We start from the raw sequence: 21,898 nt of genomic DNA, 5'->3' as shown, positions 1-21,898 counted from the left end.
CAGAAGCCCAGTTGTGTGCGTTCGGCTTGAACCATACCCTCCCGGTCACTCGTAGGCAGAGCACGAAACCTCCTGACAGTGAATATGCCGGACATGGCTGATACTTGACACTCTCATATTCCCGCCATGACGTGACACGGCCGGAGATTGAGCGTTGCCCTTCTCTTCATCTCCTCTCCGTACAATCACGGATCTCCATTCGCAGCCTATCGTAGCGTACGAACGGGGCCGAACACGGCCAATAGGCTGTGTACGGCATCCTACGAGACCAATCGCGATGGCCAAGGCGGGACAAGGGGGCGAACACTGGGATACAGGCAGCGGGATAAGCTCCGCACTTGCCAATCCCAGCGAGACTGGGCCAGATGATGCCCTCCTTGGTCTGACAACCGGAAGTCGCGGAGGCCCTCGCTCTGGGCGGTATATTATGACACAATCACGCCCGCACCCCGCACCTGTATACATCTGATCTCCCTCCTGTACGCTTCTCCCCAGACTTCCCGCTCCTGCCCCTTCTCTACCTTCCTCTTCTCGACGAAGCCACATCCAGATCCAGGGATGGCCCAGCCAGCAACGACGTTCGAATCCAACCCCAAGCCTGCACGCACCTTCGCAGAGCAGGACAAGCTGCCCAAGCTCCCGATACCGCCCCTCGAAGACACGTGCCGCCGATACCTTACCGCGCTCCGCGGGCTGCAGGACGACCAGGAGCACGAGAACACGCGGCGCGCTGTCGAGGCGTTCCTCGCCGAGGGCGGGGACGGTCAAAGGCTGCAGGAGAAGCTGCAGAAGTGGGCGGAGGACAAGGCCAGGTGAGTGTGGAGCACTTGATGATAGCTTGCGCTCTGGCTGACGATGAGATTTGGATCTAGTTACATCGAGGACTTCTGGTAGGTGGTGATCTTGCTTCTTCTCAAGGGCGTCTCTCAGCGGCGCATACATCCAGGTACGAATCATACCTGTCGCACAGCGACCCTGTCGTGCTCGCCCTCAACCCCTTCTTCGTCCTCGAGTGAGTGTATGCGCCTTCTTTCCTCATGTTGTAGGTCTAATGAGCTTCCCCTGCAGAAACGACCCAACCCCAGATCGTGGCTCGCAGCTCGGTCGGGCCGCCTCGTTGATCTTGTCGTCTCTGGGATTCGTGCACGACCTCCGCGCAGGCATCCTCGACCCAGATACCGTTCGCGGAACGCCTCTGGACATGGACCAGTATACCCGTTTGTTCGGAACGGCGCGGATACCCACTGAAGTGAGTGCTGCTTTGGCGGTCTAGGGTGATTTTAACGCAACCTCCTTCCTTCAGCGGGGGTGCAAGATGATTACCAACGACAACGCACGGCACATCGTTGTCATGCGTCACGGCCAGATGTGTACGCTCCATCATGTTGGCTTGCATCCAATCATAGTATCTCACCCCATGATTACTGATAGATTGGTTCGACGTCATGGACACCGAGAACCGGCCCCTCCTCACAGAGCGCGAAGTCCTGCGCAACCTGCAAGCCATCGTCAAGGATGCTGACAAGACACCCACCAAGGAGGTCGCACGCAACGCCATCGGCGTGCTGTCGACCGAGAACCGAAAGACGTGGTCCCGCCTCCGGTCTAATCTGTCGAAAGACCGTACGAACGCGTCCTGTCTGCAGCTGATTGATGACGCGCTATTCATTGTCTGCTTGGATGACGCAACCCCGAAGGATCTTGCGGATCTATGCGCCAACTTCTTGTGCGGGACGTATGATCTGCAGGACGGGGTGCAGGTTGGGACGTGCACGAATCGATGGTATGATAAGGTGGGTCCAGTATAGGAGAGTATGGGTGCTGAGCTGACATGCGAATGCAAGCTTCAAATCATTGTATGTGGTGATGGTGCTGCCGGGATCAACTTTGAGCACTCAGGCGTAGACGGGCACACTGTACTAAGGTGAGCATTTTGTGACTGTCCTCTGCCCTTATTGATGTTTCCTAGATTCGCAGCAGACGTATACACCGAAGGCCTTATGCTCCTCGCGCGGTCTATCAACCCCTCCGCGCCCACACTCTTCCATGCGCCGCTCTCGCCGCACTCTAAATCGTACAAGCCCCCCAAGTCCTCCGGCAAGGCATCCCACGCGAACTCGCATTCGCTCTCGCAGATGCAGGCCATGTACGACACAGCACCCAAAAAGCTCGAGTGGGCGCTGACACCCGAAGTGCGCGTCGGGATCCGGTTCGCCGAGACGCGCCTGAGCGACCTGATCTGCCAGAACGACTGCCAGGCACTCGAGTTCAAGGGGTACGGGAAGAACTTCATCACGAGCCACGGGTTCAGCCCGGACGCGTTTGTGCAAATGGCGTTCCAGGCGGCATATTTTGGGCTGTATGGCCGGACGGAGTGCACGTACGAGCCTGCGATGACGAAGGCGTTTCTACATGGGCGAACGGAGGCGATTCGGACGGTGCAGCCGGAGAGTGTTGACTTTACGAAGGTAGCCTAACATGTGCTCTGCTGGTGATCGAAAGCTCACGATCTATGGTAGACGTTCTTTTCAGAGGCATCGGCGGCACAGAAGGTGTCTGCTCTGCACAAGGCATGCGAGCGCCATGTGAAGCTGACGAAGGAGTGCAGTCAAGGTCTCGGGCAAGACAGGTGCGTGGCTCACATCTCTTGCACCAAGGCATTTCACCGACTGTGAGAATACAGACACTTGTACGCACTGCAATGCATTCACCAGCGCGATGTAGCGGGCAACCTGCATCCTTCTCCTGACGACCCCGTCAACGGCTTCTCCAACCATCCCGTCCCGTCCATCTTTGCTGATCCGGGCTGGAGCCTGCTGAGCACGTCGATCCTGTCGACCTCGAATTGTGGCAACCCCGCGCTCAGGCTCTTCGGCTTCGGACCCGTCGCGGCCGACGGGTACGGTATCGGATACATTATCAAGGAGAACGGCATCTCAATGTGAGCTTACGCGTCCCACTCCCTCGGCTTTCGCGTTGGTGCAATCGTGTGCAATAATGCTGACGATTAATCCGTGATAGTGTCGCTTCGTCAAAGCATCTACAGACGCGGCGGTTCCTGGATACGCTTCAGAGCTATCTGCACGATGTGCAGCGCGTTCTCGTCCAGTTGCACCGGTCCGCCAACGAGCGGCCGGCGCCGTTCGTAGACCACGCGGGCATCCTGCGGGACTCAAAGACAGGCAGGCCTATCAGCGGGCAGAACTACGTGTCAGATGGGGAGGAGGACTACGAGGACACGATGCGTAAGTGGTGATTCGCTAGGTGACGAAGGTGTGACGTCTTATGGTGATTGGTCGGTGCAGCCGGGTATTCGTTCTTCGATAGTGGCGACATTGAGCTTCTCGGTGGCCGGAAGAAGAGTCCGTATGCGAACGTTGGTGAGTGTTTTACCCGTGGCGCGGTATGCCGAGTTATCGAGTTTTGCTGACTCATGTGATTGTAGGTAAAACATTACCGATGTCTGACTGGTAAAGGTTACTTGGGTAGCGGGGAGCTGTGCGCTGATGTACTACCAAATTGTGACATAACCTGTATTCTGTTGTGATATCATTATTGTATACGTTGTAGATTGAATCTGACATCATATGGAGGTTGTCGGTGGCCGGCGGGCGTGGATGACTACGTCAGGTGGTTGGATGAGTTGCTTACTATGCTTCGCAAGCAAACAGACGACAACTGAGCTCAAGGGTGGGAGCGATGATATCACCCCATCTGAGTATATCAGCGTGGAAATCCTCCGCCCCTCCTATCCTCTCTCTCACTTCACCACCCACCAAACGAACACAATGTCCCAACACACGCTCCCCGATCTCCCCTACGCCTATGATGCGCTTGAGCCCTACATCTCGCGCCAGATCATGGAGCTTCACCACAAGAAGCACCATCAGACCTACGTGACCGCGCTCAACGCTGCCGAGGCCAACTACGCCAAGGCCAGCTCTCCCAAGGAGCGCATCGCCCTCCAGGCTGCCCTCCGTTTCAACGGTGGTGGTGAGTGCCCCAATCAATACTCTCTTGATCTTTGTCTCTTCGACGCCTCGACCTCTTCATTTCCGAGCCTATCACGGGCGATTATCTTATCTCACGGCGAAGATGCCGTAACTTTTCTCCTTCTTTTCTACGATTACAGCTGTATATATGCGCCGATTCTGACGCTGATTTTTGACGCTGTGTGCTAGGCCACATCAACCACTCTCTCTTCTGGAAGAACCTTGCGGGCTCCGCGGCCGAGGGCAAGGGCAACGGTGGCCAGCTCAAGCCCGGCCCGCTCAAGGATGCCATCGATGAGGCTTTCGGCTCGCTGGACAACCTTAAGAAGGGGTTCAACGCGTCCACCGCTGCCATCCAGGGCTCTGGCTGGGGCTGGCTCGTGCGTGCTTTCTCCCGCTTTTCCTTCTTGAGATGGTTAGGCTGACACTAGCGATGGGATGTAGGGCCTCAACCCCCAGACGAAGCGCCTTGAGATTACCACGACGGCCAACCAGGACCCGCTCCTGACGCACGCCCCCATCATCGGTGTTGATATCTGGGAGCACGCGTTCTACCTCCAATACCTCAACGTCAAGGTCGACGTACGTACTTTCCTCCCTCGCTTCGTGCCTGCATGCGCATATATTTAACGCCTTTGAATAGTACCTTAACGCGATCTGGAATGTGATCAACTTCGACGAGGCCGAGACCCGGTACAAGGAGGCGATCTCCGGCTCCAAGCTCTAAGTTAGCTTCGGCGGCGGAATAGCGGGGGCTCAACGCAACGAATAAACTGTAAAAGTGAAATGCACCATGTATCATTGTAACATTCTCGGACTGCCTTGTCTCTCGCAATGCCATGCAGGTTGGATCCAGAGGTTCTGATAGCGCGCGACGATTGTGTCCGATTAGATCAGCGGCCTACAGTGTGGATTTCGGAACTCTGCTCGGTGAGGGGCTAATGATGACGCAATCCGGTGGCTGTGATTGGCTTACGGGCGAATGTTGTTCTCACGCGTCTTTGTTTTCCATATACTGTTCGCGTCAACAACACGACTGTGTCGCTCACTGCATCCCGAGCGGTGAATCCGTTACACTGCTCTTTGAACATCTCTACCCGCTCTTGGCCGCGAATTTTCCTTTATTCAGGACTTAACTGATTCTCAGGAATGTCAATTTTGGACGGTTCTCACATTTTTCGTCGCCTGTTCGTCGCATCATCGTCGCGCGCATCGGTGGTGATCCTCGGAGGAGTCCTACCGCTCTCCCTCAAGTTTATCTCGCATGTCCGTCGAGTTCCCTTAACACATTAGGCTAGGGCCTTCGCTTCGGGCCAGCGTGGTCACCGCATGGCCCCGGGGCTATTCTTGGCAGTGTTCCATGGCACAACAATACTACTAAGGGCGATATGAGGAACCCGCGCCGTGCACAGGATAACACATGAAGGCACAAGGGCGGGGACGCAGACTGGGTGTCTCGGCTATACAACAACGCCGCTTTACTTATTAACCTCTCCCCATGTGTGTACGCGTTTCAGGTTTGCTTTGCACCCCTTCCTCTTCGTCTTCTTGTTCCCCGCAAACGCGATGGCGTCTCTTGCTGCATCGGCAGCTGGGCTTCAGGCGGTCAAGGTGAGTACGTCGATGTATGCGGATATGATATACTTCTAGGCGCCGATGGGCGTTCTCCAGTATGCAAAGGGTTAGTTTATGCACGCATGTCTTTTGATAGTGCCGAAGTCTGACAAGAAATTGAAGTTTCTGGGCTAGCTTTGCTGGTGCGTACCAATCCACAGACATGACAAAACCAATGCTGACTACGAGCAGCTTTTCGACTACTGTATAACGTTTCCCTTGGAGGTGCGTCGTTATTCCACAGTGTTACTGACGGGCGTTCACTGCATGTATCCAGGTAAAGTGGACGTGGGGGCGGAGGTGGGACCTCACACAAATCACCTTCTTGCTGTCTCGCTATCTTCCGTTTGTTGCGGCTACGCTTGCAACTTATCGTGAGCCTACTTTTCCGCTCGGGCTTCTCGCCTCTCATGATTGCATACCAGCATTCCTAGTTGTTGACCATCACGACGTTCGTGGACTTCTTTTCGCTCTTCTTCGATACTCAGATGCACGTGCAGTGTTTCGCTCGTGGATGGGCAACTCACAGTGAGCCCTCAAACAAACGAATCGTCATTTACCTAGGCTGAACAGTACATAGTCCTATTCTCCATAAGCATCTTATCTTCTGACGGTAGGATAAGGCTGTGTTCATGCGACGTCTTCTTCTGACTTTCATCGAGGGCTCCTGCTCCTGCGTACATATGCGTTTTGGCTGCGCAACAAGCTCATCCTTGCATTCCTCTTGGTCACGGCAATAGTAAGTGCATAGCTACCTAACGAAATGGCGCCATCTTTATCTCCACCTTTAGGTCTTCGTTGTCGTTGCAGAAGTCTTAGTTGTCCATCTCAACAAGACTTTAGATACGGCAATTAGTACGTAGTCCTTTCAGATGATTGTCTCCGCGTGCAAACGAGTGTCTTTAGGTTCATGCATAGACATGACAGGGAGAGCTAGCGCGATTCAGTATGGCTTTCTGGTAGCGTACGAGATTAGTGCGTTAATTCTCGCCTCTTCCGGTGGTCGCATCTCATCTGAATCTATCGAAGTCATTCTACTGCTCATGGTAGTCAGGAATCGCAAACACCACAGCGACTCGCGCAGTTCCTTGGTCAGAGCGCTAGTCGTTGGCGCTGCCAAGTACATCTACGTTCTTTGCGGTAGATTGATCATCGGCTCTTCTTCCTTCCGATGACTCACGTCCGAACCAGCAGCGTCCGCAGTCAACATCCTTGTTCTTGCCTTTGCCCATGTAAGGTTATCTTTCATTCAGCTTCGCAGATGTCCTCACTCAGTGTACAGCCATCATATAGTGAGCTCATGTTCAAGTGCGTGTCTGTATGGCCGACCATGTACAACGTGTTAACTGTCTTATCTCTTCAGTGTACAGCTCGCCCTGCATAGTGCCATGTCTTCACGCATCCTTTTCGATCTACACACGACCCAAGAGAAACGGTTATCTACCCTGATAGAGCTGACGCGGCGGCCTCGCTCGGGGATCATTATTCATGTGGAACATTCGAGCCATGTCACAGGGCCTGACGACGCGAAGCACGCGGACGGCAGGCGTTTGGGCGTTCCGTCTTGTGTATAACATCCTTCGTATACCGCTTCCAATCCAATGTATCATAGATCGTTTGAATTAGATACCCTTGTAACATAGTCACATCACCCGGTCGAGGTGTTTCTGCTCAATCTCCAAGTGCCAAGGCTCACCAAAACTCTATGGTATTCATGACAAGTAAATCATTACACACAAACACATAGATAGTATATCACCATCATCATTGGAACGCGTTCCACGCCTCGTTCAGTGCCCCAAACACGCCATTAGCAATCATGCGCTGCTCCACCGTCGTATTGCTGGCGTTTAGCTACAAACAAGGCATAAGCTCCTTCTCCTGCCTAAGCAAAACGAAGACACGAAAACGCACCTTGTCTGGATGCAACCGCGCGATCGCCTTCATATACCGGATCTTGACCTGCGCGGGCGTGACCAGCTCCGCCATGCCGACCTTGGGCATGCCCAGCTCGGGCCAGAGTACAGTGTCTAGGCTGCCCATCAGCGCGCGGATGTTCGTCTCCTTGCCGCCCTTCCATGCGAGCAGGCGCGCGTCGACCGAGTCTTTGAGCTGGTGCCGCTGCTCGTCCTCGGCTTCGGCGGCGTTGTTTGCCTCGCGTAGCTTGTTAAGCGCCGAGTTCGACGGTGCGACCTTCGGCGCCTGGGCTGGGGGTCGGCGCGCTGCGGGTACCAGGCGCGGCTTCGGTTTGGGTGGTTGCGGTACAGAGGAAGATGAGGCGTCGCCGCCGCCGCCAGCGGAAGAAGCAGCGAGCGTCTTCCGACAGCGTCCTGCGCCGCGAACGCCCTCATTGCGCGTGGTGGACGACCCCCAGCCGAAGCCGGCGACGGTTTCCCAGTCCTTCTGCGCGAGATCCCACTTCTCGCGCGCCTCGTAAGCCTCCGCACGGCGCTTCAGAGCCTTGACGAGTCCATCGCCGATATCGACGCCCGCGCCGTCCTCCACGCGCTCGACTTTTGCCTCATGCACCGGGCTATAAGAAGCGCCGATGATGCCGATCGTCGTCGTGCAGTCGTCGATTGCTCCAGAGGAGTCGCCGGTCTTGATCCGCGCGATCGCGCGGTTGTTGAGCAAGGGAACGAGTAGGAGATGCGTGGCGGGCAGAGCGTCGATGGCGAGCGAGTACGCGGACTCGGCGTCGGCGTACTGGCCGAGCTTGTACTTTTCCGTTCCCGCCGCTTTGTGTTTCGCTGACGAGGCGATGGCGGACTGGGACGCAGAGACGGTTTGGCGTGTCGTGAGGCGGATGGGCGATGGGGCACGAGTGGGGCGGGCGCTGGACGAGGACGATGGGGTGGGCTCGGCGGATTGCTTGGGGCGACCGCGTCGCCACGGTGACACATAAGCAGCTGGGGATTCTGACGAAAGGAGGTCGACGTTATGGGGCGGTTGAGATGATGGCTGCTGCTGCTCGGGTTCGAGCTGCTTGCGTCTGGAAGGTTTAGGCGGTAACACCTCATCGCCATCCTTGAACCCTGCTGCATCTCGGCCCTGTTCCCTCGGTGCAGGCTTTCTACGCTCCCGTTCCCTTCCTTCGCCCTCACCATCCTGCACCTCCTGCATCCAGCGCGGTCGCCCATCCTTTGGCGGCGCAGCTTTAGCACCGGCAACCTGACGCTCCTCGTACAACTTCTGCGCCTTCTCCCTGCTCTCTTTCCAGAACGCGTTCGCGCGGTTAAACACGTTCATCCCGAAGTCGCTCGCCTGCGCCAGTATCTTTTCAGCCTGCGCGTTGAGGTCCTGCTGCGCAGACGGCGACGACGTATCGCGCGGCTGCTCCTGTTGCTCCTGCCCGCGCCGCTGTTCGCGCGGTGCGTCGCGTCGCGGCCGAGGGTCCCGCGAGGACCCCGGTTCGCCCCGGGAGCGTTGTTCAGTCGGTCTGCGCCGCTCAGGCTGACGGGGAGAGGGCTCGCGACGGGATGATTCGTGCCCGCCGGCACCGTTGGAGAGGAGCGTCTCGAGCGCAGCTTGGACGTCGAGTCCTGTTTCTGTGGCAGCGAGAGCGACCCGGGCCTGCTGCGGCGAGAAGCCCATCTCGACGATCTGACCAATGATATGCGGAGGGGGAGAGACCGCGCGTGAACCGTTAGCTGATTTTGGCCCGTTAGATCCATTCTGTACCCGCTCCTTTGTCACTTTAGCATTCAAAGCGGGAGGCAATGAGCTTACCTGGGGAGACGACCTCGCTGCCACTGAGTCCGTTGGCTTGCTTAGCTCCCCTAAGATATCATCCTCATCCGATTCGTCACCCGCCATCAGCCTATCCTCACGGTTTCCAAAATCAAAATCTCCTAGCGAGTCCGACCTGGAGCGCGCGGCAGGCGCAGAGGCGAATTCGTCCATGTCCCATATCGACTGAGATGACTTCGCGTTCCCGCCTCTGCCGTTGGACTGTCCGTTTGCCGAGCCCGAGGCCGTCGGCTTAGCGGAGGAGAAGTCGGCAAGGCCCCAGTCGTCGTCATCCAGAGTCGACGCCTTAGGAGGCGCCGCGGGTATCGGAGACGGCTTGGCCGCTGTGACCGCCCCCAGCCCAGCAAAGTCCCATTCGTCAACAGGTGGCGACGCGCTAGCAGGCTTGGACGGTGCAAGAGACAGGCTTGGAGAAGACGAACCAAGGGAATCGAGGCCAGCCCATGCTGCAGCCTGGGTCTGCGCGGCCTGCTGCTGCTTCTGCGCCTCCTGCTGTCTCTGCCTCGTCGCCATTGCCGCGCGCTCGGCGATAGTCATGGTCGCGCCCCCGCCTCCGAAGCCGGTACCAATCGAGCCCGAGAGCAGGCTGCTGAACGCGTCCGCGCCTCCTGGCGCATTGGATCGCGTGGTCGTCTGACTGGCAGACTTGGCGATGGCCGGTGGCGACTTGGGCGTTTGGGTGCGCGAAGGCTGTTGGGAAGGCGCGGCGAGAAGAGAGAAGACGTCGTTTGCGGGTCTGCGGGGCGCGGTGCTGTTCGTCTGGGAGAAGGGTGTGCCTAGCTTCTGCGGCGTTGGCTTGGCTGGTGCAGAGGAGCTCCAGAGATCGGCAAATGAGTCGGACATGAATGAACGTGAGGCTTGAGCTTGATGAGTGGGTGGAGAGATACAGTGGTAGGCCTGCTACAAGCTGGAGGATGCTGTCGTCGTGTACGCGCTGGGATGAGAGATGTGGTGGACGTCGGGGAGGAACTGCGGTGAGAACGAGTGAAGGGGTTAGGGTTATCATATCTTCCCTTAGTACAGGGGCATTTTCATACACGCCCCTCACCATCGTGTTCAACGTTCGTGATGCTCAAGTGAAACAAAATAAGACGTATTTGAAACAGTGGTCATGAATTTTTATCGCAAGATGCGAAATAGCAGCAGCCCGCAAAAGTGTAGCGTACATTCATGCTTCGAGCTACGGAAAACTAAAAAGTCTTGCTCCACTACTTTCTGCTCTACCGCGAGTTGCTATATGCGTGAGTAGAACTTCGAAAGCCAGAGAACAAACCACAAACAGCGTACAACTACATATCTATACTTTAACCTGCGGAATATTAAACAGCTTCACACCCTCCACCTGCTCGCCCCCGCCCCCGCCTTCACCTCGGCGTAACGCAACGTACGCTCGCTCTCTGGAACGTCCATCGCGTCTAGAAGGGGCGCGGCTGCCTCGGGTATGAAAGGCTGCAAACACAGTGCGCAGACACGGATCGTCTTGAGGACCGAAACGTACGACGTCGCCGCGGGCTGGGGATCCTGCGCCCAAGGTGCACTGTTGTTCACAGCCGCATTGGCCTGCGATCACATCATAAGCACGACAGTGCCAAAGATATCGCGTGGTAGACATACCTGACGAAGCACAAGCATGATCGCCTCGAGCGCATCTCCGATCTCGAGCACGCGACGCCTACAGCTTTCGCCTTCTCTGTGTCTGACAGAAGCGCTTTGATGTCCAAGTTCTCATCGGCTTTCTCCACGGGTGCACGAATCGCTTTGGATGTGATCCGCATAAAGAGGCTCCCAAGCAGAGTACGAAGCTCATCCGAATGCTTGTCGAGCTGCTCCGTTGACCAGTCTAGCTCAACACAACCTTCTGATTAGAACGTAGAGACGGCGATAACAGAGGAAAAACACGCACCGACATCATCCCTGAACCGTCCCCCCACACGCGCGAGGTAGAACCTCACAACATCCACCCCATATATATCCATCGCCTCAAACGGATCCACGACGTTGCCCACCGATTTGGACATCTTCCGCTGATTAACCGTCCAGTGCGCATGCGTCAGAATCGTGCGCGAGAACGGCAGCTCCAGCGCTTTGAGCATCGCCGGCAGATAGATCGCGTGGAACCTGTCCCCACATGAGCCCACGAGCACTCGGAACAGAATCAAGAGTTAAAGGCTTAGCGGAGGATATCCTTCCCAATCACCTGCACGTCCGGCGCCGACCCCGCCCCACTGCCCTCCGCCGCCCCACCCGCCCACGGAAACCCGATCCCGCCGAGATACACCGTCAGCGCGTCGAACCACACGTAGATCGTGTGCTCCGGGTCGCCCGGCACCGGCACACCCCACTCGAGCCGCGTGCGCGGCCTGGACACCGAGAGGTCGTCCAGGTCGTTGTTCCGGAGCAGATCGACGAGGTACTCGTGATAGCTCGACGGGAAAATGGAGCCCTTCTCGCGCGTGTAGTGATCGAGCAGCGTCTCGCGGAAGACAGGCGGAACTTGTAGGTTTCCTCCTGGTACCATTCGACGGTCGATCCGACACCATGATGGCTTCGCCCGAGGAGAGGGTCGTCTTGTGCACTTGAGAAGGGGCGTAGAAGCATTCGTCTGAGACAGAGTACCATACCTCGTACGCGTCTTTGTAGATGAGCCCTTTCGCGTCGAGTTGTTTCTACAGCGTCCCTGTTACTGCGCTTTGCAATAAAACGCGGAATCGCGCGTGTCAAGAGGTGTGCATTCCACGGTTTTCCGACACCAACCTCTTGGTCTACCGACACCACCCAGGACCCCTGAATATAGGCACAGAGGCCTGTCCGACTTCGGCGAAAACCCGGTGCGTACATAGGGGTTAATTACCTGTCACGTGACGTTACCTGGTGCGTACATAGCACCAGGCCTTTCGGAGATAGGGGCTAAGTCGGTGCGTACATATCACCAGGCCTCCAAAGAGCTGGTGCGTACATGACACCAGGCACTGACTGTATGCCAATTTCAAGATGTGCTCCTATTATGCAAATACTACCCATGTAGAAAGGTATACTGTACATGTCGAAGTAGTCATTTCTTTGCCACTGTACCCTTTGTGATATTGTTAACCTTCCTCTTGCTCGCACTCGGCTTCTCCTGTGGCTTTCCATCTTTAGCTGTTGTCTTAGGTTCGTTGTAGATTTTGAATGAATTGACCAGTGCCTTGGTTTCGTCAACTAGCCCTTGAAACCGTCGAAGAGCGTCTTCTGTGATGTCGAGTGTGCGAAGATCAATGGACATAGTCACATTCCCGGGCATAATTTGCAGAAACTGAATGGACGGAAGGTGCGCGAAGCGCCACGCTTGAGGTAGAGGAGATTCTCCGGCGGGTGCTTGGTGAATTGCTCGGAACCTCCGCAGTTTCTTCATGATATACTGGAAAACTTGCAGAACAAGATAAGAGACGCGTCCGATACTGTCGACAGCCTCGACCCATGAATGGGGCGTGTTGCTCGAGCCGCCTTGACAGTAGACAGCTAAGACTTGATGAAGTAGATTTGATTAACACGACAGATCCCGCGTAGGTACATTATTGACGCACCTTTCCCTACCATCACTTGGCCATCAATGAATACAAAGCCGTACCGCTCTGCCTTAAGTGGGTATAGTGTTCGTCCGACAACGGTCGATGAGCCTACACCAGCATCTCCGAGATTTTGTGCTTGAGGTGCACCACTGGCAGCAAAAGCCCGTGTACGCTGTGTGACCACCTGGATAAACAATGTATGAGTTGTCATGTGCTTGAATATACATGACTTACTGCTGCTGCCCGAGAACCAGCCGTTAATCTTGCATTGAGGGCATTACCTGTGGGCTGAGACTGTCCCCTCCAGTGTACTTGGCGTACAAGACCTGTCGAAACTCGAAGTGCCTGTTCATCTATGTTGTGCGCACGTAAGATCTCCTGCATTCTGCGAGCGATTTGAGTTCGAGTTTTGTCTGCCTCTGTAAACGTTTCGTTTTCGTCCTCGTTGTACGCTCTGGCCGACGTGCGAGTGCACTTCTTGGCCCAATGAGGCTCATGGCGGCGTCTCATCTCGACGAGAACCATGAAATTGAGTGACTCGTGAATGTTTACAACGTCATCTGACGCGTGAATATGTTCTTCATCAACCAACTTGACCTGCGGCAGAGAGATGCGACCTGCTTGTTGAATAGCCTGTATGACATGCTGTTGATCTTCCTCCACGTTCCGATGACGTTCCTCATCCGTGAGGTCCGGTGTTTCCTGGCTAATCAATAAGTTAGAATAATTTAGACAAATGTCAATCCGAGTTGTAATACTAACGCAAATTTTGACTTCTCTAAGCCAAGCGCAGATGCTGCGTATGTGAGAGCTAGCATTTCCTCAGCGTCGTCATCTAGATTATCGTCCCAAGAAGGCAAGCTGGTATACTCTTCAATAAAATCGGTTTCTTCGAGTTCCAATACGGCTTTGTCGTGTGCCAATGGATCGGTAGACAAGGGCTCGTCGGGATCTGTTTCAGACGTAAACCAAGACCTGATACTCGGAAGCCTCAAAGTCTCCTCAGTGTGGTCCCCAAGAAATTCGGCCGGCGAGAGACCAAGGCGCATGAATAAACTGTCAACCTCTTCCCATGCCTTCTCGGAGCACGCGTCTATCTGCGAATCGGATGGGAATGTAGCAAGACGTGGCAGATCAACCCGGATGCTGTCAAAGAGGGTGTGGTGGTATCCAAGTTTTGCTCCTGACGGATTTCCTTCCTCAGCGTCGTAGGACTTTAAGGCAGATCGTGTCATCCGCAGGAGTTTTGGGTGCATGTAGATGAAGTCCAGGTAAGTGAAATCCTTCAGAAGTTTGCGAAGCTCTGCAAACATGTGCTCACAAGCTTCGCTCGAGTGAAGCCACGGTAAAAGAGGGAAATCAGTATCGACGGAGATGTAGTCCCGGTACACCAAAATAAGAGCAAGGAGACCGTCGGCGAGCATGTTGAGAATGTTAAAGGCTTGAAGAGATATGAAGTAACGGTGCTCTGGATAGCCCATGGCACGTAGAAATTCTCGCCACACAAGAAGAAACTGCTTTGCCCGAAGTAGCATGACAGTGCGCTCTTCGAGACTGATATGTCTGCTCTGGTAAGCGTCAACGAGCTCTCCACAGATGAAGAGATAGACGATGAGGCCAAGGCGGCCCTTCATCTCGCTGTCGTTGATGATATACTCGAGAGTGTTAGCACAGAAGAGACGTGTTGCAGCTCGGTCGTCCTGTCGATCAAGGCGCTCGACGTCGTTACGATAGAGCGGTCCATCTTTTGAAGCAAGGTCGTGAGCATATGAGTACATAACAATGTAGTTGACCAAGACGAGAACATGAGCGCCAGATATCATGTTATTGCGGCAAGTCTTGAGCGCGTGCTTTGAGTCTTGGATCATAACGACTGGCTGGCCATTGAACCTGGCAATCTTGAGGACAAAATCTTCCTGTCCTGGTATTGGATTCTTGATAGTGTAGGTACAGTAGTCGTCAGCAGCCTCGGTTATAAGACGTTGAACAACTCGTTCTGTCTCAGTACCATCGCAGGCATATGACACAACCTTGGTCCCGTTCTCGGTAAGCCCGCGAATGAGGCGAATGGAAAGGGGAGCGAGTTTCTTAGCAGGGACGCTCTCAGAGATCGCCTTTGCAGCAATGATAATCGGAGGGATATTAGGGAGCGGTACCTGCAAGCACCATATACGAAGCTGGCATTACAGTAAGTGCCGGTAATATCTCGAGTTCAGATGTAAGCGACAAACTTTTGTAGCTTTCTTGCCTTGGAGTTCCTTGAGAGCCTCCTCAAGTTCTGCGGGATTGGCAACGAGTCTGGGCTCCTCGCTGCTCCCGACTAATACATGTCCTTGATGTTCAACATCCCAGAAAACTCGTAAGGAAGGGTGGAGTTTTGTATCGTCACAGCTAAGGCTTGCAACATCTACACCCACAGACTTGAGATAATTAACCGCCATCTTGATGTTTCGGTCGTCAATTCCACATGGAAAGCGCGGCTCCTTAGCCCGCTCAAGCCTATAGAAGTAGTGAGCACAAAGCTCGAGAATTCAGTAATGAAAACTCACTGAAAGTACCGTGTACTTGGAAGCTGGAGCGACTGAGATAATCTACGGTATCCTTCGGGACTAGACATGGCCAAGTGGTCCGCAAGCCCCTTCAGCTCTTTAGAATAACGCATATTTTGCATCCCTTTGCCCTTCTCTTTGCGTTCATTGGCGTCGACGATTGCCTCAAGAATTCCAATTGCCTCTTTCCTGTTTGCGAGCCCACCCTTCATAACACCTAGCGCAAACTTGACAGCGGCGGATTTTACTGCGTCCTATTCGAAGACGAAGAGGTACATTGTCAATGTAAAAGGGAGAGAGTTAGATACTGCGTACGTTCTCATAGAACTCTCGAAGACCTTTGACGCGGGAATAGAAGAGTCCAAGCTGTCTATTCTGGTAACGCTTGTTGTTGTACTTGTAATCGTGCGCCTTGGGTTCTTTTATCTTGATCGCCTTTTGAAACTCGGGAGACAGGTAGACACTTGAGCACGCTGGGCACATCCCTTGCAAACGATATGCTGAGTCAGAAATCAGCCTCTGGCAGTCAGCAGCAAAGACACGGGATTGCTCGTGATAGTTAAGCCAGGCAAGTCCATGGTTTCGAATCGCGTCGATTATGATTTTGTCGGTGTCGATGAGATCGGAGTAGGGGACCTTGAAGCGTTTCATAGAAAGATCGTGTGGAGACGTTCCCCCACCGCCAATATCTCCCGAGCGTCGAAGATACGTGCCCACCTTTTCATCAGTTCTTTCGGAGATTCCCATGCATGGGAATGCTACGGGCGGCTGTATTTGTGGCTGCATCTCCTCCCCTTTGTCGACTTTCCATGACTTCGGCTTGGGCTGGAAGTAACCAGTAACCTGGTTCGTGTTCGCCTCTCCCCTGCATTTCTTTTCGATATGGTTCTTGAACTTCCACGTATCATAAGGACCTTTTTGCAGGATTGTATCGCGACAATGTGAGCAGCAGACCGACCACGCCTTCCCATACTCCAGGATGGCTACTGGGTCAAGTTCCTTGATTTTCGTGTCGTAGACCTCCTTCCTCTCAGGATCAACGATCAGAGTCCCAGCCTTCATATGGTTTCGCAGTTCTTTCTCGTTAAGGGCTGATCGCTTGGGTCCGCGAGTAGGACTGCCTCCATCCTCATCCTCCGTTTCAGCAGCATTATCAGTGATAGTAGCTGATTGTCCTCGCTTTCGCTGCTTCTTGGGCTTACTGACTGCGTTCGCTGCAGATGCGGCTGATAACCCCCGCTTGCGAGAATCTGATGGCGGAAGAGGTGTGTTATCTACAACTTGGATAGGAGGAGGCTGGAAGGGTAGTAGAGGGGACTGCTCGTTGGGTGATGGCTTGGGCTTTAATCGCTTCTTTGTTGGCTGAATGAGCGAAACATTCACAGATAAAGATAACCCTCGCTTGCGAGACTCGGCGAGACTCGAAGATTCGTCCTCAAGCTCGAAGGGGAGGGGACGAACGGCCTCAGACGGTACAGGAATATCTGCAATGCCTGAAATACCAGCGTCAGGCGCTAGTGCACCAGCAGTGAGCGTTTCGCCAGTCATCTGCTTGTTGAGGTTGGATGGAGCTGCAGCGGACGTATTGCTGCTTGAGTGAGGGGTAATAGACGAGCTGATAATATCCGTTGCTGGTGCAATGTCTGTTGTTCCGCCAAAGTTGTAGTCTCCCCAATTGACGTCGAAGTTCTCAAGCCGTTGAGAGGCGACAGCTCTTGCGGGAGTTTCCTGTAATATATCAGCAAAAAGGGCCTGGTTTGGTGAGTACTAAACACGTACAAGGGTTATCTGATGATCGCTTAAATCTATGAATAAGGATATACGATGCTTCAAACGATCCTTATGCTTGAAGAGCGGTTCACCAAAGAGGTTGTGTGCGATTGTATTGACTGTGCATATCCCGCATGATGAGCTGTCTTCCTGTACTCCGTGAGGTAAAGTATTTCCAAGCTCTTTGAACTTGGAGCCATTGAACTCGTACTTCAGCCATCGCGTTAAAGGCTCCATTATCTCCTCAGGTCGTTCTGCACCACGCATTGAGTCACCTTCGGACGGCTATCAGGTATGCTTGCATCATAATGAAGATATCTTACCATAGCTGATCGTCTCCTCTTCAAAATCAACGCGTATGGCGATCCAATGGCTGTCGCTGAGATTGACCGGGAAATAGAATACCGGGCGCGTTCCTTCGTGAAAGAATCGGGTATAACACTGCAAGTAAGCAGGTAAGGCTTGCGGTCGCTTTCGTCCACTATACACGCCCTTGATGGTGTCGGAAAAGTGCACTGGAGCGATGATGACAGATTTTGATAGCTCAAGATCCAGGTTCACCCGCCACGAGAGCCGACACATCGCAGCGTTGATGTGCTCGCTGGCTAGCCACGAGTTATTTGCGAGCAACGGGGTAAGATCTTCGACGTTGGCACCACCACCGATGACATGCCAGTACTGAGACCAGGTAATGCCGTGCAACATGACGAAGGCCTGGTCTGCGCCGTGGATGCTGTTTGTTTTTGTTCCTCTGACGATGAGCGATTGCAACCAGCCCAACGCTGCAGCCCACCGTGAGTGCATTGATGCGATAGCACTGATATCCTTCCAGTATGTGAGGGCCCAGAGTGGTAAACGCGGCCCCAGGAATCGAGGATCTTTGATTGATCTTGCTCCATTCCGCAATGCATTTGAGAGGTTCTCCTCCATTTCTTCGCGCCAATCCGTGCTGGGTATGGGCCGTGTTCGAAGGCACTCGAAGAGTATTTCATCATCAGTCTCAGCCTCCTCGGTACTGAAGCATGTGCGAGTGTCGTAAGGTAGGAGATCATTGGACTGTGTCGGCACCTCTATATTCACAAAGCTTGGGATAGGAAGTTGTCTATTAGGTTTGAGATCTTGAAAACGATCGGGGACATGGAGGACCTGTCTCAACGTCTCTCCGCTGGCCATAGCGCGAGGAACATGCACTGTTGAGCCCGGTGTTGGTTGTACAAGGTGAAGCAATTGGGCTGGCTTAGATGGCCTTCGGACTTATTGGACCTATTCGATAGATATGGGCATCACACTGATCTCAACGATAGCTGATTGGAGCAATGATCAACACAGCCTGACAAACGTAGCAAGTTTCTAACATATGTGTGCATTTCTTTACTACAATTGGTTGGTCAGATTAGCTCGAAAATATCAGGCAGTGCTTAGATGGGGCGCGAAACAGAAGCCTGAGTGTCATCTCCTAGATCAGGACCGGCGATTGACCGACTCAATGGCGAGTACATAGCACCAGCCATTGAGCCCGAGACCCCTGGGGCCGGTGCGTACATCCAACCAGGCCTCACGTAGCCCCTATCTTTTCTTGCTCTCTGGACGTCGAAACTGGTGCGATTTCGGGGTTAGCCGAACCAGGCATATTTCCCCATTTGGAAGGTTGGTGCGTACATTCGACTAGGCTTTTCGTCCAAAAAAGGAAGGTGCGGTGCGTACATAGCACCAGGCATTACCACTGATATTCACGGGTCCTCACCACCCCCCCCGCCCCACCGTGACCGTAACATGTCCCTAACAGGTAAGCAGTGACCCATCGGGATCACATCTCGATCATTTCGATCGTCTCCGACTTTCATCTCCTCCTCCTCGTCCCCTCGCGCGCGTTGACGCGTTTTTCACGCGTCGACTCAAGATAATATCGAGAAAAATAACACTATTATATTCGTACACGACATCACATTGTATAGTAGTACTTTTGAGCAATGCATCAGAGAGTCGAAGAGCAAGAATGAACGAAAAACGAATGCTGAGTTGAGCAGAGGCCGAGAAACAGACAATTGAGCAGAGAGACGAGCAGAGAGACGAGCAGAAACACGAGATCAAGAAGAACGAAACACGAGAGCAACTAGGGTAGACGTTTAGTCCTCTTTGGCTTAGACTTGGGCCCAGACTGAGCACCGCGCTTGAGAGACGAGCCCGAGGCCACAGGCGGCTCCGAGGGATCAGGTTCAATGGTACGTTGAGTCACGAGCGGCAGGAACGAACGATGAGAATCGGGAATGTTGGCAAAATCGTACTCGAGTGCTGTCAGCGCGAGCTCGTCGAGAACGGCCGGAGGCAAAGCATGGCCACCGCGAGATAGATCCGGCAGAGCATAGAGCGGATGGTAAGCTGAAATATGAGCAAACATGTTATACCTTCATACGGCGAGGACAGGTTTCTTCTCCAACCGGCCGGGGACGCGGGGATGGCAAAGAGGGCAAGCCAGAGGAACATTGCGCGTGGGGCGGTTAGCAGACCCTTTTGCAGCCTGGCTGTACGAGATCGTGTGATAGCGACTGCACCGGCTGTCGGGTGCACCAATAACAACACCGTTGTTGTTGATGGTGATACGGGTCTCGCACTGCCCGGTGGCACACCAGCCACAGGGCCAGGACGAGCTTACCTGCCATGGACATTAGTAGAGAAAGGAATAGAAAAGGGCCACGCACCGGCTTCACAACGAGATGATCAGGAAGCTGAAAAAGCGCACGTAGTATATGAATCCCATGATGCGTGCGAGCATCATGCTTTGACGGGATCTTCAAACCACAAACGTTGCAAGGTTCGTTTGATGTATCAGACGTACTCGCGTCTAATAGCTCAGCCACGAATGAGGCCCGACCTGTCAATGAAAATCAGCGTATAAATCAATCGAAAACGGGAAAGGGCATACCACCAATGGCATAAGGGAATGTACCACCACCGACCAATGGTGTGATGGTCTTGAGCGACCGAGCTGAGAGACCGGCTGATACCAGCGTTATGTGGAGGACTGAGCACGTCATGGTCAGTGTTTCATGAGGAACCTGCCAAGTAAAATCGACAGAAAGTGGGATGGACGGAAATGAAGAGCGGTCGAGGTCTGGGCGCTCCGAGAATTGTGTGAGAATGGTGTTGACACGTTGAACGAGATGCCCATCAGACGTTACCAGTGCCGGCTTCTCACCGGTGTGTGAAATGCCCTGGACAGTGGTGATCTCCTTGATGTAATCGCCAGTCCAGTACCAGTCTGTCTGAAGACCGTCGTCTGTCGGTGTGGTGATGTCCCTGAGGTCGAGCACCTGACCCTTAACTCGCGTTTTGGGATCTTGTACGGCTCCGTATTTGAGGAACGGCACCGTGTAGCCGTTGTGCGTGATGGTGGTGGAGCGCGCGAGAGCTGCAGAGATGACCCCACCCGAGCGGACAAGACAGACAAAGGGGTCGCCCAGAGTAAAGATATCGGTGCCGGCGGATGGTCGAGCTGGTGTGGTGTGAGCATTCTTGCGTTTGAGAGACTTGGTGAACGAGGCACAGCGTCCAAGCCTGTTGAGGGACTTGCGATTGAAGCCAGTGTTGATGAGGATTTGGACAATTGAGGCCTTGTGGACCCAGTTGCCCTTGTAGAGGCACCAGTCGAGGGGCCGTATTCCAGGGCCAGACGGAGTAGGTAGCACGCCGGGGGAGGGATCGAGCGGCAGCAAGTCGGGGTCGAGCACCTCATCCGAAACAAAGTCCTCGAGCCCCTCTTCAAACTCGCGGACCTCAAGCTCGTCATCGGCGTCCTCATCAGTGCTATGGTGAGTCTGGTGGTGGTTGTCAGGGATGGGGGGGCTAAAAATATGCACGTTAGTGAGGGTTACACAAGCATAAGTAGTGCATGAGCGACTCACAGTGGTGCCGGATTAGAGGGATCCTCGCCTGCATCATCCGAGGAGATGCCAAAATATTTGTTGCCGCCGAGTGGCCGTAAGAAGTCAACACCGGAGCCTATGAGAAGGCTGTCGTAGTCGTAGACATCCGGCGAGAGTTGGGAGGTGGAGAGGATCGCGTGGGCTTGGTTGCGACCAGCAAGCCACGAGGCAGGTATGTTGCAGTTGACAGGTGTGAGGTCGGCGTCCCAGTGGCGCCGACGTAAATGGTTAGGGTTAGGGAGGAGTGTAAAACACAGTGAGTAGATCTCAAAGAAGAGGTTGTCGACGAAGGGCGGACAACTGGCTTGGAGAGACTCCAAGGCCACCAGTTTCGTCTTATATAGACTCTTCAGGTCCGCTTAGTAACGGGTGTAAGCGCACAGTAATCACCGACTCCATCGGCTATCCGATCGGATTCCCGGTCGGACCGCTGATTGGTAAGGAGCGGAATGTAATTACTGATGACACATCTTGCAACTAGAGCGGACCTGCCGAGCCATTTAAGGCGAGCCGGTGATCCGGGAGTCTTACCAAGCCTACCTACCTATAAATCTTACTGCCCAAAAGGTGGCCCCTTAGGGTGAGCCTTGGTTAGGGATACACCAAAAGCCCTCAAAATTTTGAGACTGACAAAAGTGCAAGTTGCATTTTCGCAGTTTCGAGACTGACAAAAGTGCAACTTGCACTTTTGCACTTTCGAGACTGACAAAAGTGCAACTTGCATTTTCGCACTTTCGAGACTGACAAAAGTG

The 21,898-nt window shown here is 54.1% G+C and overlaps 7 protein-coding genes across 7 annotated transcripts; 3 read left to right on the top strand and 4 right to left on the bottom strand.

Annotated features, from left to right (window-relative positions):
• The first annotated feature begins 479 nt into the window (after nt 1-479).
• Nucleotides 480-3,587, top strand: CONPUDRAFT_112996 (carnitine acetyl transferase). The gene is made up of 13 exons (XM_007776945.1): nt 480-812; nt 873-890; nt 947-1,012; nt 1,069-1,249; nt 1,304-1,370; nt 1,432-1,793; nt 1,845-1,924; nt 1,970-2,468; nt 2,520-2,629; nt 2,684-2,941; nt 3,022-3,245; nt 3,306-3,380; nt 3,446-3,587. Exons 1-13 carry the CDS (start codon nt 559-561, stop codon nt 3,472-3,474), a joined length of 2,223 nt encoding a protein of 740 aa, XP_007775135.1. The 5' UTR covers nt 480-558; the 3' UTR covers nt 3,475-3,587.
• A 165-nt stretch (nt 3,588-3,752) lies between these two features.
• Nucleotides 3,753-4,923, top strand: CONPUDRAFT_85711 (manganese-superoxide dismutase precursor). Its single transcript, XM_007776944.1, has 4 exons — nt 3,753-3,993; nt 4,182-4,372; nt 4,437-4,574; nt 4,636-4,923. Exons 1-4 carry the CDS (start codon nt 3,789-3,791, stop codon nt 4,717-4,719), a joined length of 618 nt encoding a protein of 205 aa, XP_007775134.1. The 5' UTR covers nt 3,753-3,788; the 3' UTR covers nt 4,720-4,923.
• A 635-nt stretch (nt 4,924-5,558) lies between these two features.
• On the top strand, nt 5,559-7,180 carry CONPUDRAFT_159812 (uncharacterized protein; the record flags this gene model as incomplete). Its single annotated transcript, XM_007776943.1, has 14 exons — nt 5,559-5,603; nt 5,643-5,673; nt 5,730-5,749; nt 5,799-5,831; nt 5,884-5,980; nt 6,032-6,134; nt 6,203-6,219; nt 6,269-6,345; nt 6,398-6,461; nt 6,534-6,581; nt 6,657-6,746; nt 6,801-6,838; nt 6,889-6,914; nt 6,970-7,180. 14 exons carry the CDS (start codon nt 5,559-5,561, stop codon nt 7,178-7,180), a joined length of 900 nt encoding a protein of 299 aa, XP_007775133.1.
• A 190-nt stretch (nt 7,181-7,370) lies between these two features.
• CONPUDRAFT_159811 (uncharacterized protein) lies at nt 7,371-10,199 on the bottom strand (the record flags this gene model as incomplete). The annotated part of the gene is made up of 2 exons (XM_007776942.1): nt 7,371-7,460; nt 7,521-10,199. 2 exons carry the CDS (start codon nt 10,197-10,199, stop codon nt 7,371-7,373), a joined length of 2,769 nt encoding a protein of 922 aa, XP_007775132.1.
• A 486-nt stretch (nt 10,200-10,685) lies between these two features.
• Nucleotides 10,686-11,449, bottom strand: CONPUDRAFT_159810 (uncharacterized protein; the record flags this gene model as incomplete). Its single annotated transcript, XM_007776941.1, has 3 exons — nt 10,686-10,916; nt 11,033-11,196; nt 11,260-11,449. The coding sequence occupies 3 exons, from the start codon at nt 11,447-11,449 to the stop codon at nt 10,686-10,688; spliced, it is 585 nt and encodes a 194-aa protein (XP_007775131.1).
• Nucleotides 11,450-11,526: 77 nt separating this feature from the next.
• On the bottom strand, nt 11,527-18,396 carry CONPUDRAFT_159809 (uncharacterized protein; the record flags this gene model as incomplete). Its single annotated transcript, XM_007776940.1, has 10 exons — nt 11,527-11,958; nt 12,448-12,854; nt 12,920-13,088; nt 13,139-13,610; nt 13,667-15,081; nt 15,136-15,403; nt 15,454-15,707; nt 15,769-17,181; nt 17,233-17,477; nt 17,547-18,396. 10 exons carry the CDS (start codon nt 18,394-18,396, stop codon nt 11,527-11,529), a joined length of 5,925 nt encoding a protein of 1,974 aa, XP_007775130.1.
• A 940-nt stretch (nt 18,397-19,336) lies between these two features.
• CONPUDRAFT_159808 (uncharacterized protein) lies at nt 19,337-21,545 on the bottom strand (the record flags this gene model as incomplete). Its single annotated transcript, XM_007776939.1, has 5 exons — nt 19,337-19,602; nt 20,060-20,095; nt 20,147-21,066; nt 21,126-21,481; nt 21,537-21,545. The coding sequence occupies 5 exons, from the start codon at nt 21,543-21,545 to the stop codon at nt 19,337-19,339; spliced, it is 1,587 nt and encodes a 528-aa protein (XP_007775129.1).
• Nucleotides 21,546-21,898: the final 353 nt, after the last annotated feature.

This window comes from Coniophora puteana, assembly GCF_000271625.1.
Source record: "Coniophora puteana RWD-64-598 SS2 unplaced genomic scaffold CONPUscaffold_19, whole genome shotgun sequence".
NCBI lineage: Eukaryota > Fungi > Basidiomycota > Agaricomycetes > Boletales > Coniophoraceae > Coniophora > Coniophora puteana.
This window is presented reverse-complemented; position numbering and strand designations above follow the sequence as displayed.